General features: G+C 28.8%; 1 protein-coding gene across 3 annotated transcripts in view; it reads left to right on the top strand.

Annotated features, from left to right (window-relative positions):
- Positions 1 to 12,863, top strand: part of LOC106677750 (protein argonaute-2) — a 100,924-nt gene extending 88,061 nt beyond the window's left edge. For all 3 annotated transcript variants that reach the window (XM_067050150.1, XM_067050152.1, XM_067050151.1), the window contains 9 exons: positions 429 to 607; positions 1,844 to 2,006; positions 3,955 to 4,045; positions 7,378 to 7,575; positions 8,681 to 8,816; positions 9,633 to 9,730; positions 9,839 to 9,942; positions 11,819 to 11,905; positions 11,988 to 12,863. In XM_067050150.1, coding sequence (XP_066906251.1) covers positions 429 to 607; positions 1,844 to 2,006; positions 3,955 to 4,045; positions 7,378 to 7,575; positions 8,681 to 8,816; positions 9,633 to 9,730; positions 9,839 to 9,942; positions 11,819 to 11,905; positions 11,988 to 12,075 — 1,144 coding nt within the window. In that variant the 3' untranslated portion in view covers positions 12,076 to 12,863. The remainder of the gene's footprint in view (positions 1 to 428; positions 608 to 1,843; positions 2,007 to 3,954; positions 4,046 to 7,377; positions 7,576 to 8,680; positions 8,817 to 9,632; positions 9,731 to 9,838; positions 9,943 to 11,818; positions 11,906 to 11,987) is intronic.
- The last annotated feature ends 1,586 nt before the right edge of the window (positions 12,864 to 14,449 follow it).

Genomic DNA, 14,449 nt, shown 5'->3' with positions numbered 1-14,449 from the left:
GTATATTTACTAAACAGATAACCTCTCCTGTCCTTTTTGGCTCCTTTTTCCTCTGCTCAGCTATGTCATGTATATTTACTAAACAGATAACCTCTTCTGTGCTTTTTGGCTCTTTTTTCCTCTTCTCAGCTATGTCATGTATATTTCTTTTAAGTTCATCATTTATTTCTTCCCTGTCAGACTGATATTCTAGGTCTGTATCAGTGTCACTTTATTTAATTTTCTAATAAATCATCTACTGCTTTTAAAATGAAAAAAAAATACTTACAGAATTGTTAATTCCTGCCAATGACATGTTCTGAGAATTAATGTGTACTATTACTGCTGAAATAAGTGATATTTATTTTAACAATAATATAATTCCTTTAAATATTGAAAAATATCACTTTTATCATGTATAATTTCTACCAATGTTTTTCTTATTCCAGAAAACTTGCTAGTGATTTAATAAATTATGGAAGGGAATGTGGCATGAACATATCCTCCAATTACAAATTCGCTTTTAAGGAAAGTACTCGTGATCTTGAGCAATATTTTAGTCAGTGCCTAAGTGAAGAAGTAAAACTTGTTATTGTCATCTTACCCGATAAGGGTACGATGACGTATGGTAAGTTTGTATTTGTATTACTATCGAATCATTTATTACAGGGGGACTCAATAAGTCCTTGGTAATTTTTTTTCTATATAATCTCCTTTGATACACTTGTTATATTTCCCTCCAATTTTACTAAGCCATCAGAAAACTGTTATTTCCTCCAAATAGGCATTTGTTTGGGGGATGGCCTCCTCATTTGATTTGAACTGTTATCATCTAAGTCATTGTTTTCTTTTAATTTGGAAATCAAAAGAAGTTACAGTAGGCCAAATATGGTGGATGGTCTAATACAAGTAATTTGAACTTTAATTCCTTAATTTTTGTCATTAAAGCTGAGCCTGCTTGCACCCATGCACTGCCTTGATGAAAGCAATTTTTTTTGTTCTAATAAGGACCTTTTATCTTTATCTTCTCTCTTAGTCAGAAGATAAACTATGCATAATACTGTTCAGTGATTTTTTTTTTAAATAGTTGTTTAGGATAATTCTAATTCTACGTGCATTTCAAAAAATCTCACGCATCTTTACCTTCTTTGAAACTAGTTCGCCTTTCACACCCCCATTGTTTTGACTGTTACTTCATCTCAGGAGTGTAGTAGTATATTCATTTTTGGTCTGTTAAAAATTGACATAAAAACTTGTCCAAATTATGATATTTTAAATTTAATTCATCATACAATTCAAATAATTTTATTAATTTATCTATTTAATATCTATTCTTTAATTTGTTCTAATTCGGCTGTGGCAGATAATTATGTGTTTATTAACCCTGTGGGTTCAGGTGCCCTTCTGGGACACACCCACCCTTAATTGGGGATGAAATCTGGCAGTAGTGTGTGATCATGAACAAACACTGCCTTGCACATCCATTATTTAAGAAACATTATTTCTTAGCAAAAGTACTGAAACCTTGACCCTTGATGGGCTGTAGTGCTACAGATTTTCGTTTTCATTTTTTCCATCACCTATTTATATTTCTTATTAAAACTAGGTATGCATCTTAAAAATTAATTTTTAAAGATAGTGTTATTTTATTTTTTTAAGTAATTCTGATTTCTGCGCTATTACTGAATTATCTCACCATCTTTAAAGGGTCAATATATCACCAGCTGATGATTTATTTTCTTCAAAATATTTTAACAGAATCTTTAAATCTTCCTTTGTATAAGCGTGACTAACTTTTAGATAATGTTGATTTGGCAGTAACAATTGATAATCTAATAATACATATATATTTTTAATTTTTCAGCATCCATTAAAAAAATTGCCGAACTTCAGGTTGGTATTCTTACTCAGTGCCTAAAGTCAATCACAGTGACGAGGAGGCTCAATGCTGCAACATTCTTAAATATATTACAGAAAATTAATGCCAAGCTTAATGGCATCAACCACCACATCACCAATAGTTTTTGGTAATAGATTGTTTGTTAATTATTATTATTTTATTTAATATTGATAAATGAAATATAATTGAGTTATTCTATGAACTAATAAGAAGTAAGTAGTATAGTAAAAACAAAACTATTGAATGAAAGATTTTCCAATTTAAAATGAGTTCTTCATAAGATTATTTTTAGAAAAATTTTAATATTTAAATAAAATAAATGATGAAAAAAGAAAATCAGTATCATATTGCTTGTGTTCCTTCCCTTAATGGTCATGAGGAGGTTTAGTCATCTGAGGATGACCACCCCTAACTAATTTAAAGGCTATAGATATTACTGCCATTGTATAGGATGACTAATCTTAGAGGTCTCCTGTCATTTAGTTGCCTGAATTTTTTGGCTTCCAGGAATAGTGATGAAAAATAATGAAATGTATTTGTATCAACACATGAAGAAAAATGAAAATCTTCACTGCTACAACCCATGAACAGAGGTTACTTCATAAGTTAACTGTTTCTTGAACAACGGCTATGCAAGGAAGTGATTTGTTCAAGATCATGCTCAACTGTCAATTTTTTCTCCCATTAAGAGTACTCACTTAACAGCAGCCAGGGACCTGTTTCATAATAAAGTACAAACTAATATTATTAGTCTTGTCGATTTAACTTAATACAATTACACTGACTTGTACAATAGTAACTTGTACTTTTTAACTTCTGTAATATTACTAATAGTCCTCCCTACTGTAAAAAAAAAAAAAAGTATTAGTGTAATTAACACGTTTCGATACTTGTATTTTGAACTAATACTATTAGCTTTCATTATGAAACAGGGCCCTGGTGGACCCTGGAGGGCTCCCAGACAGACAGGGTTTGACTCGTGGCTGTAGTACTGTTACTACAGCCATGAGTCAAACCCTGTCTGTCTAATTATTTACTCTTAATTGTAATAAATTAATAACTGTCTAATTATTATGTAGTAAATAATTATCTGCCACAACTGGATTTAATCCCTGGTCCTAGAAGTTAGTTACACAGCTCTTTACGCATATCAGTTCCCCGCCTTCTTTGTTCCTACCATCCCACTACCATAAATTCACCCCTCTCAATGGACACTTAAAAATATTGAAAATGGAGAAAGCTATTATTAAAAAAAAAATAGTAAAAGGAAGATGGTGCAAGTGCAGTAAAAGAAGAAACTCAAGTAGTATTACATGTGAGCCAACATTTCGTGTCACGTTGCAGGGCTTCATCAAATACAAACACTAAAATAAGGTAACAAAGTAACAAAATAGATGATATGAAATAAAATTGACCAAAGGTCTGGTTAATTATGATTCAAAATATGTGAACATTTATACTAAAATTAACAAAGTAAATTAAAGAAAAGAAAATAAGATGTTCAGTGAAACGTAAAATTAAATAAGAATTACATGTTCTACGAAACATAAAATTAAATATAAAGTACAAAAAAACTTTTGGACAATTAATGAAAAAAGAAATGATAGCAAATAAAAAATAAATATAAAAATACAGTACATACTAAAAGACCGAAAAAGGGGATTAAGAATAAAAATGAGGAATAAACAAACTAAGACACCTATCTTACCTTAGAGGGAGGAATATATGTCTCGGTGAAAAAAATTTGGCTGTTGAGTCTGAGAGGGGTGAATATACCTCCAGGTGATGAAAATTTTGCTTCCGAGTCTTGGAGGCGTGAATATATCTTTATAAAAAAATTTGACTCTCGAGTCTGTTAGATGAGTGTCAGAATTCCTGTATTTCAGATCTGTATATTGAAGACTTATGGAAACTGTCCATTGTTTGAGGTTTCACTGTATCTGACATTTATACATAAATTAGTCTGTAAAAGTTCGCTACTCTTTATTTCACTTTTTCATAGCAATTGTAATATTATGTAAAGAATTTCATTATCCATATTGCAAGTTTTAATATTATATGTACTTTATTTTTAGGCCCGAAATTTTTAAAAGACCTGTCATTGTCGTTGGTGCTGACGTCACTCACCCGGCCCCAGACCAGGTTAATGTTCCATCCATCGCAGCTGTAAGTTTTTCTTTAGTTTTATTACAATGTAATTTATCTATTGTTTATTAGTGTCCTATTATCATTAATAGAACTTGTGTTTGAATCATTTAGAACTACAGACAACATTTATGCTGTACCAATAAATCTTTATAGCTATTTCTTCAATTTAATTTTTTAAGAATTTAACTTAAAGTAAATCAGACAGTGATTCTCTATTGGGCAAAAAAAAATATCAACCATTTCAATGAATAAATATTTACTTTCTCTTTACTCTAAATTAAGTATATAAAAATAGTAAGGAGGATTATCTTGATCATTAAAAATTTAAAATCTAAATTTTCAACGGAAATATGAATTTTAAGGTTGCTTGAGTCCACTGATCTGCATGTATGTGAACAGTCTAGCTAAAATACTAAAGATTTTACGATAATGATATTATTTATTTGAGGTAAGTACCTGCCTGGGATGTTGCAGCAAATGTTTACGCTTTACTTGAATTAATGGAAGTATCACTGTATATCATCTATTCTATTCTTTTCTTCAAAAAGGTCTTTACAAATATTTATTAAACTTGGTATGTCAGTATAGAATTTAATGATCTTCTATATCAGCCATATCTTATCCCCATTCAAATTGTCTTAGAGGGCTTAAATAACTTCCTCTAAAGTACCTTAAAGTTTTTTGTTTTTTTTTAAATTAACCATCTCTCAATGTTAGTAATAATAAATGGTTAAAGATAGTCTACAAAAGAATTTGATAATCAACTAAAGGATAAATATCCAGAAATAAGAATATTAAAATAGATTTGTAAATTATTGTTAAACCAAAGATTTTTGCAAAAATTATACCTTATATATACAATTCATTTAAAAATTTTTGAGGTTAATGACTTCCATTTTGAATGAAATATTTATTAATTATTCAAAACATTGTACAACGTTTCGGGACCACTGTCCCATATTCATACACTTTAAAACCTACAACAATAATAAAACTAACATAACACCCATCTTCATCCTTATTTATTTTAATTTATACAATAATATTCACCTCATGATTTCATATGGGAAATCATCTCAACCATTTGTGCATCTTCACTTCTCCCTAGCACAGCCATCACTCTATATTTCCTACTACCTCTTTGGACCTTATCTCATGTCCAGTGTGCTGTTTGGTTACCTCCCTGTTTTTTATAAGTCCTGTTTTGTATTTAATATTAACTTAGTGATTTTTTACATAAACCTGTTTATTTCATCTGATTTTTATGTTTTTATTTTAAGTCTATTTATAATGTCGGTGTAATGTGTATTTAAGTGTTTAGTGTCAGTTTTATAGTTTACTGTGTTTTGTATGTTTTTTGTTATGTATATAACTTCTAGAAATCTGTTTTTTGTATTTTGTGCTGTATTTATTATTTTTGGATTTTCAAAATTGAATTTGTGGTTCAGTTTTATGAGTGCAATTTATATTTTTAGCGTTTTTACAATTGGTGATATGTTGTTTAATCCTAGTTTCCAGTTTTTTAGATGTTTCACCAATATATATTTTTTCACAATTTTTACAATCTATCTTATAAATTGTGTTTAGTTTTTCCATCTTATCAACTTTGTCTTTCATGTTTGACAGCTTATTCTGTAATTTATTATTGTTGTATAAACCGGTTCTGATATTTGTATGGTCATATTCTGTCAGTGTTTTTTAAATTTTATTTGTAAGGCCTGGTATGTATTGTAGTTTAAAAAACTTTTTATTATTGCTATTACTATTTGTTTCCTCTTGTCCTTTTTCTCTATTGTCGTCTATTGTAATCGTTTTGTTTATTTCTTTATAAAATTCAGTGATTCTTTTTTGACTTGGTGGTTTTTCTATTTTATCTTTCTTTGTTGTTCTGATTACTTTTATTTCTCTCGGTGTTCTACTTTCTGTGTTGTTTCTGGTTCTATGTTTATTCTTAATTTATTGTACCATAATCTGTTTATCAATCTTTTGGGATAGAAGTTTTCTGTTAGCATGGTGTATACCTCAGTCTTAATATCTTTTGTGTAAATATTGTCAGATAAGTTGATTGCTCGATCTATTAAATTTTTTTCAATGTTTTCTTTTTGGTATTGTGGATGATTTGAAAAGAAATTTAGTAATCTATTGCTTGTATTGAATATGGGACAGTGGTCCCAAAACATTGTACAATGTTATGAATAATTAATAAATATTTCATTCAAAATGGAAGTCATTTACCTCAAAAAATTTTTAATGAATTGACTCACCAGACTTCCTACAGAGATAATCCAGACTTATATATACCACCAGTTTTTTAAAGATCTGGAGAAATTAAAAATTATTAACAAACTGAATTTATTTATGGTTGTTAAGATTATAATCAGTTTTTACTTGCACTAACCTATTTTTTTTTTTCATTGGTTAGGCTTCTTTAGTAATATGGATTTTCTTTCCTCAGACTACTTCGTACTCCTCTTCCAATATTGGCGAGCTTTTTCAGTGTTCTTCTGCATGTGTCTCTAGACAGTTTTTGTATCTGAAATTTTAAGGTTCTTTAATTCTTCTCTCATTTTCTTTGTGTATCCTCCCATGCTTTTATAGATAAAAATTTTGTTAAAGATCTTTTTATTCAATCTTTCCTCCTTCGTCCTTTTCATATGCCCATAGAGCATCAGCCTTCGGATTCTTATCTCGGTTTTTGTATAGATCTCTTTGTTAGATCTTTGCCTTTAACCATAAAATTAACCTATTTATTATATACATATTTTTATTGCATAAATATAAAATGTACAATATTTACTATATTGTTTTGGAATACCCCCTTATACAATACAATTTTCTTCATACTACATTCACATTTTACAAATTTATCTATTTTACATTTTGGTTAAACAAACCCTAAAGGGGGAAAAAACCAAACATTATTGAATTAAAATAAAATACATAAAAGTGTATAATATTAATTTTTACTAAAATGGGCAAAAATTTGGCAAGATCAATAAATTAATTTATTTGAAATTACAATGGCCTTTTGTGTATTATGTGTATGTGTGAAAACTCATAAATAGTCTCTGCCTTCAGGTATTCTGTTTTTTTCTGATGATCAAAAAAGATAAAATATGGAAAGTATAAATCAATGTAGCTTGATGTTTTTCTCATGAAATAAGCTTAAATTGGGCTGTAGACACATGGAGCATGAAACTGCACATTTCACTGATTGCATAGCACAGTATTTTTAAAATGACATATTTACTTGGTTATTTTTAATCTTAGTCTCTAAGAGTGGATGAAAGAAAACTTTCTTTAGATATCATTTTAGTGAATCGTATTTCATGAACTGATCAACTTCTTAGGTGGCAGCTTCTTACGACCCAAGGGCCTTCAGGTATAATATGATTTGGAAGTTGCAGCCGCCACGGGAAGAAGTAATTAGAGATCTTGAAAGTATCATGAAAGAACAACTGATAATGTTTTATAAGAACACTAACAGGCAGAAGCCCAATGCTATCCTTTTTTATAGAGATGGTGTCTCAGAGGGACAGTTTAAGACGGTAAGTAATAAAGAGAAATTTTTTCATTCTTATGACAAAATATATTTGTTTTAATATTAATGTACTACTTATTACTTTATTGATTCATTGCTCAATAATATGGCTGCTTCTTAGCTGAAGGCTTATAGAAATAAACTGTTGATTTTATTTTGCAGTGTAAATAGTTGACCATATATTAATATGAAGAGAAGATGGTCAGGATTACGGTCAACAAAAATACACAAATGAACAAAACTTATTGATATGTGTCGACGTTATGCAAAATTTTTGCATAACTACTTTGCGACTCAACTACAGAATTTTAGAATTTTCAACCAGAAAGTCATTACATATAAATTTTACTTTCTTAGTTGTTATATTTCATGTCTGACTTGCATTGTTGACAAGTTTCCTTCTTTTTAGAAGTTTTATCCTGCTCAAACTCTGTAACCTTTTATGATGAAGATTAATTTGATATTCTACTGGTCTGCAATTGTTTTATTTTTTATAAAATCTGTTTAGAACTAAAGGCAAAGAAAAATAAAACAAGACCTTGTTGTGAAAACTATGGACAATTTTCTCGATACAGTTCATGTAGATGCTTCTTTGGAACTGATGAAAAGTTAAGATTACAATTTCTTAATGCTTCAAGAGCAACAAAGTTAAATTTAACAAAAAAGCATGACAGGTGACATTGGTGTAAATCAAAAGCTGAAACACAAGGAAGAAATAACACTAAATGACATTGCAATGGAAACTGGTGGAAAAAAATACTTATGAAGAAACAAAATTAAAATTTTAAATTTAAATTGAAAACTGATGATTTAACATTGATTAGCCTAAGCAGCAGTGATGGTGATGACCTTGTATCATCAACATGCAAATACCAGAAACTACTACATTAACAGTTTTGGAAACTCAAGATACATCATAGGTTTTTAAACAATATTACTCACTATTTTTCCAAGTATACCACTTCAAATGTTGAGTAGTAGTATTCATTAAGTTAGTTAACCTTTGGCATTGACTCTCAGACTTGTGTAGTTTAGAGCTATAATGCATTAATTATTATATATGATTCATTTTAACTAATTGTTAGTTTTTATTTCATTTATTATTTCTGCAGATCTTAGATCAAGAGTTGATGGCTATCAGGAGGGCTTGTTCTAGCCTCAGTGTCGATTATAATCCTCCAATTACGTTTATAGTCGTACAGAAACGCCACCACACAAGATTCTTTCCCAGTGATAGGGATGCAGATGGTTAGTATTAAAATGTGTTTTATTGCTATTATTGTTAATTTTATTTTTTTGAGCCTCTAGAATTAGACACAATTGAAACCCAGGGTATTGATGGTTAACTATTATTAGTTTTTAACTAAAAAGGTCAACTTGTAAAAATACACTATTTATTATTGGACAGGGAGCATTGTGTCTCCCATCAGAAATTTAATGAAGATGTTCCAGCAGTGTCATTTTTACTAATAATTAAAGTGTTATGCTGTTCAAAATAAAACTAGTATTCTATCTACTGGAGCTTAGCAGTTATTGTGCTTATGAATTATCAATTGTACTAGACATCATGTCAGCCTCTATGTTATAATATCATGAATTATCAATTGTACTAGACATCATGTCAGCCTCTATGGTATAATATCATGAATTTTAGTGAGGATGATACAGCTCTAATCTGAATAAGCTACCATGAAGGGTGGTAGTGGCTGGTTTCACGCCGTTTTTCAATTTTAGACACTTTTTAAATATTGCTCAATTAACATGTCTTAAGTTTCCTCTTCCCGTTTTAAGTAAATATTTCAAAAGTGGTATAGTATTGTTGCTGAATCGAGATTTTAGTGGGATGGGTTTGAAGATGTAATGTGGAACCGTGTTACATTTTACTTTTACTGTTTTGTGTGCTACCAATGAGTAGTTTCTATACATGCCTGTAACACTCTATTTTAACTAAGATCAAATTTACTGAATGTATTATATAATATACAGTTGTAAATTTCAATAAAAAATATTTAAAAAAACTTTTACTGTAAAGATAGTCACTACTAGTATTTTCTGTTCTTACAGGTCGTAATAAGAATGTTCCAGCTGGCACTGTAGTTGATACAGAGATCACCCATCCTACTGAATTAGACTTTTATTTAGTTAGTCATGCGAGTATCCAGGTAAGCAAGAGTAATTATCACTAAACTAATCATATGTTATTTTTGATTAGTATATGTTTAGTTGATTTTAAATATACACAAGTTCTACAAACTGATTGTTTTTTATAGGGAACGGCACGCCCTACTAAGTACCATTTATTATGGGATGATTCTAATTTATCAGAACAGAGCTTAGAAGAGATAACCTATTATCTGTGCCATCTTTTCACCAGGTAATTTTATATAGATTTTGTTTATTAAACTAAATTTTGTTTAGTTAACTTGACACAACTGTAGTTTTGTGAATTATCTCTGGTGTAATAAAAATTAGGTTAAACAAATAATGCTTATTTTTTCTTCAATTTATTTTTGAATTATAATATTACACCGAGTTTTCCTTACCTCTGAAGCTAGGTACTTTTATCATCTCAACAATCCATCCAATAGAACTTTTATATATCTATTGAAGTTGAAAATTCAAAGTTCTTAAAAATACTTGTGATATGTAAGATTTTTCATAAGGCCTAACCTATATTATTTCCTAAGTTCGATAGAATCGAAACTGAATGTTATTCTGGATGGAATTTCTCTATTATACTTATTGATTATCGGGCAGTATGAGGTTTCCAGGATAGGGTTTGGTAGTTCCTTAACTTAGTACAGTGTAATCTTGGTAATCCAAACTAATTTCTGCAGAGAAGTGTTCAGATTACTAAAAGTATTAGGAAAAATAGTTTTAAAAAAATTCAATTATATGAATGTTCAATACTATTTTTATTGATTTCATTTCTTTTACATCCCCAGTAATGCTAAGGATGATTTAATTTGTTGAAATTATAAGATTGGTCATTTATAAGTGAAAAAAGGTATAAATAAAACTATAAATACTCTTTTTATGGATTTATTTAAAACATAATAAAAAAAAAATAAAAAAAATGAGTTCACCAAAAAAATTGGTATTATACATTTTACTACTACTATCAATTAAATTAGTTTTACAGAATCAAATTATTTATGCAATAGATATTATGTATTTCTGATTCCACCAAAATATATTATGAACACTTCCTAGGAATTAGATTATCCTATATTGAAACTGTAAAAATTGCCACTTTCGGGTAACCTGAGATAACTGAAACGGATTGGGAGGGACTCCCATAATGTAGGCACTACCAGCGCCCCATGTGGCCAAAAACAAAAGCACCTCCTTCAGCACTCTCTGTGGATGTGAAGCAACCTGGGCATGAGAGAGCCATCTTGTTTTTTTGCCAATGGCGGTTCTTTTTCTTTACTGTTATTTTTTGTGCAAAGTGAGTGAGTCGAGAGACTCTGGGATGCCCCCTCCCGGAACAGAAGGAGATAGGAGAATGAGGAAGAATAGCAAAAGAATGGAATAAGTCCACCTGTTAGCATAATTAACATCCATCATCATCACATCCACATCAACAGTTTTCTATAGTCCAATCATTCTAAATTAATTAACACTATCTAACAATAATTTTTTTATTTTGGGCACCCCCTACACCACCTATAACTTTAGACAATAGAATTTAGTTTCAGTTAATCATTATTTGTAATATATACAGTCCACTACATTCCAACAGCTAATTTAATTTGTGCGCCTGGCCTTCAGTTGAAGGTGTACTTCATACACTTTGTCTTTAGATTGGGAAGTTATGTTGTATTGTTGTTATGTTATGTGGGAAGATATGTGGCAATGGATCTGAGGAGGGAATTGGAATCTATGATATGGGTCTGAATTTTCATAGGGTTTAGTCTCATTTATTCAAATTTGCATTGCCGCTGATACTTTCTAGGTCTTGAATATTGCCAAACAATATGAATAACTCAAAGGGAAGAAGGATAAATAGATTTCAGTGTAGAAAGGACAGGAAGTCTTCAGTGTATAGGTGGTGGTAACATTAATGGATCGAATTAGGGAGACCATTGATGTAGAAGTTATATGGAAGAAAAACTTGAACTCTGGGCTACTCCTGAGGGCAGGGTAAGGAAGGAAAATAGAGACTGATTAGGAATGGCAGCTACTTGGGTTTGATCGGAAAGTAAATGGTGCAAGTTTATCTTCTTATTCTTTGATTTTTATTCCAGATGTACACGTTCAGTATCATACCCTGCACCGACCTACTACGCTCATCTCGCTGCCTTCCGCGCTAGGGCATACACAGACGCTGATAGGTAAGCCTAGTTTTTAATCCATTATTTTTCAATACTTTTCATTTTTAAAAAATATTATATTTATTCCATTGTTAAACTCCAGATTGCAGTTGAACCAACTTCAAGAAGAGCAGAATAGAAGAACAGTAAAGGATTCAGTCTGTAAAAGAAATCCAATGTTCTTTGTTTAAAAGAAAATATAGTTCAAAACTGTAACAAATATGTCTTAATAGAGTTTTATAACAAAAAAATAAAAATAAAAAAAAAAGTTTATCCTATTATTTTTGGTAACATTGTATAAATTTAATTTTTTAATTGACATTGTATAAATTGTAATCAATGTGATATTAAAAATAAGGATTTTTTTTTTTATAAATTTCTTTTACTTATAAAAAAAGAAATGATAAAATTATGTTTTTTTAACATTTGTTCTGTACTGAATTTTGTTATATATATAAAGAATTATTAATTAATTTGAAACTAGATAGTTGTATGACATGAAATGCTGATTTCAATAATTTATTAGTCATACTCCTTTAAGTTGTTTCAATGAAAATTTCTCTATTTTCTGTTTATTAAAAGATTAAGTACAAAATCATGGTTTTATATATTTTATGATATCACCACTTTTAAACTTTTAGGAAAATAGTTTAAAGGCTTTAAAAGATGTAACCAGTCATTGTTTAGTCAGGAGGATGCTCAAGAACTTAATTTTTAAGCCTATTCTGTCTTTTTTTAATCTTCTGTCACCGAATTGATTATTCAAAGTAAAGTTCTGCTCTAATTTCAAATTACTAATTTGCAAAATGAAATATTGTTATTTTATTCACACACAGTTTATTAACTTGTATGATTTTAACTCAAAATTTCATGTGATACATTAAGATTTTTATCGGTTATTATAAAGTTTAAAAACTAAATGTATTCATTTGATTTTGTAATAAAGTTTGTTGAAATAAAAAAGTAAGTTAAAGTTTTCTTTTTTGACCTTTTATCTCCAATTATTGAACCAGATTCCGTACTCAAAAATATTTACATATAAAGAAATAAAATGCTTAGTTTTATTAAAGCATCTTTTCCTATTTAAGAACTTCATTGTTAGTAGAGAAAATTGCATTTAATAATGTGGTTTTCATAAACTACTGTTATCTATAAAAGTATATCTACATATATTTCTTCAACTCCTTAAATAAGTTACATGATAGCAGGAAGAAAATTACAAAAGAATGGTAAAAGATAGACAAGAAAATGTTTTGAACATTAAATCAAGACTGTCATTTGATGGGACACACATACACATTCTACAGCTAATCAGGCTGTAACTTTACACATATGTGTATATATATATATACATATTGTAATATTCAAGATTTATTTAAAATAAATAAAAGGAATTTTAATTTAATTATTCTCAGATCTTAAAATATAGTGTTGAAGATGACAAGGTTAAATGAAAAGATAAAATATTAAATAGATATGGGAATTTTTATTTAAAATTATATATAATATTATGGAACCTTAATCTTAGGACGGGCTTTCCAGACGATCAGAACCCTTAACTACTAATAACATTTTTATAAATATACTTAATTATATGTTGAGCAAACTAACCACTCATATATTCTTCTATGATGACTGATGGTTTTCGATGTCCTCTATCTCACAAACAAACGCGGACTGTAAATAAAGTATTGGTCTTCTCTTTTCAGCAAACATCCAATCTCTTGGTGATCCAAACAAAGAATGATCTTATTCTTCTTGGATGATTCATGATGTGTTTTTTTCTTGGTGTTTACCACTGAGAGTAGACATTTATATTTATAAAAATAACTATTTATTCAAAAATATAATATTACAATATATACACACACACTCACAAATATATTAATTTTTTACTTCCAATATCTGATTTATCTTTATATATTTCTCATATGTTTAACGTTTCAGGGTTAGCCTTTACCGTCCTCAGAACCATTTAGTTAAAATTAACACTTTTTTACACTCAGAGTACTACATATAACTATTGTATTTTTATTTTATAATATTCTTCAGTATACATAAAGTACACTATTAATATTTTTTTAAAAATAATGTCTGCCTACAATTTTTTTTATTGTATAGAGAAAAAAATAAATTATATTAATCTAACAATTTATCATTGAAAAAAATAAAATTTCATAGTTTAGATTCTTTCTAATTCAAAATTATAAAGCTTTGTTGTTTGTTTTTTTATTATTCCAGAAAAAAATTTGAAGTATTTAGAGAACACATTGCTTTTACAATATTCTTCAGTATATATAAAGTATACTATTAATATTTTTTTTAAAAATAATATCTGCCTACAATTTTTTTTATTGTATAGAGAAAAAATTGATTATATTAATCTACCAATTTATCATTGAAAAAAATAAAATTACATATTTTAGATTCTTTCTAATTCAAAATTATAAAGCTTTGTTGTTTGTTTTTTTATTATTCCAGAAAAAAAATTTGAAGTATTTAGAGAACATATTGCTTTTACAATATTCTTCAGTATATATTAAGTATACTATTAATATTTTTTTT

Source organism: Halyomorpha halys, unplaced genomic scaffold (assembly GCF_000696795.3).
Source record: "Halyomorpha halys isolate HHAL.00 unplaced genomic scaffold, Hhal_1.1 Scaffold107.1, whole genome shotgun sequence".
Classification (NCBI taxonomy): Eukaryota; Metazoa; Arthropoda; class Insecta; order Hemiptera; family Pentatomidae; genus Halyomorpha; species Halyomorpha halys.
Note: the sequence above shows the minus strand (reverse complement) of the source record. Positions and strands in the feature narration are given on the sequence as shown.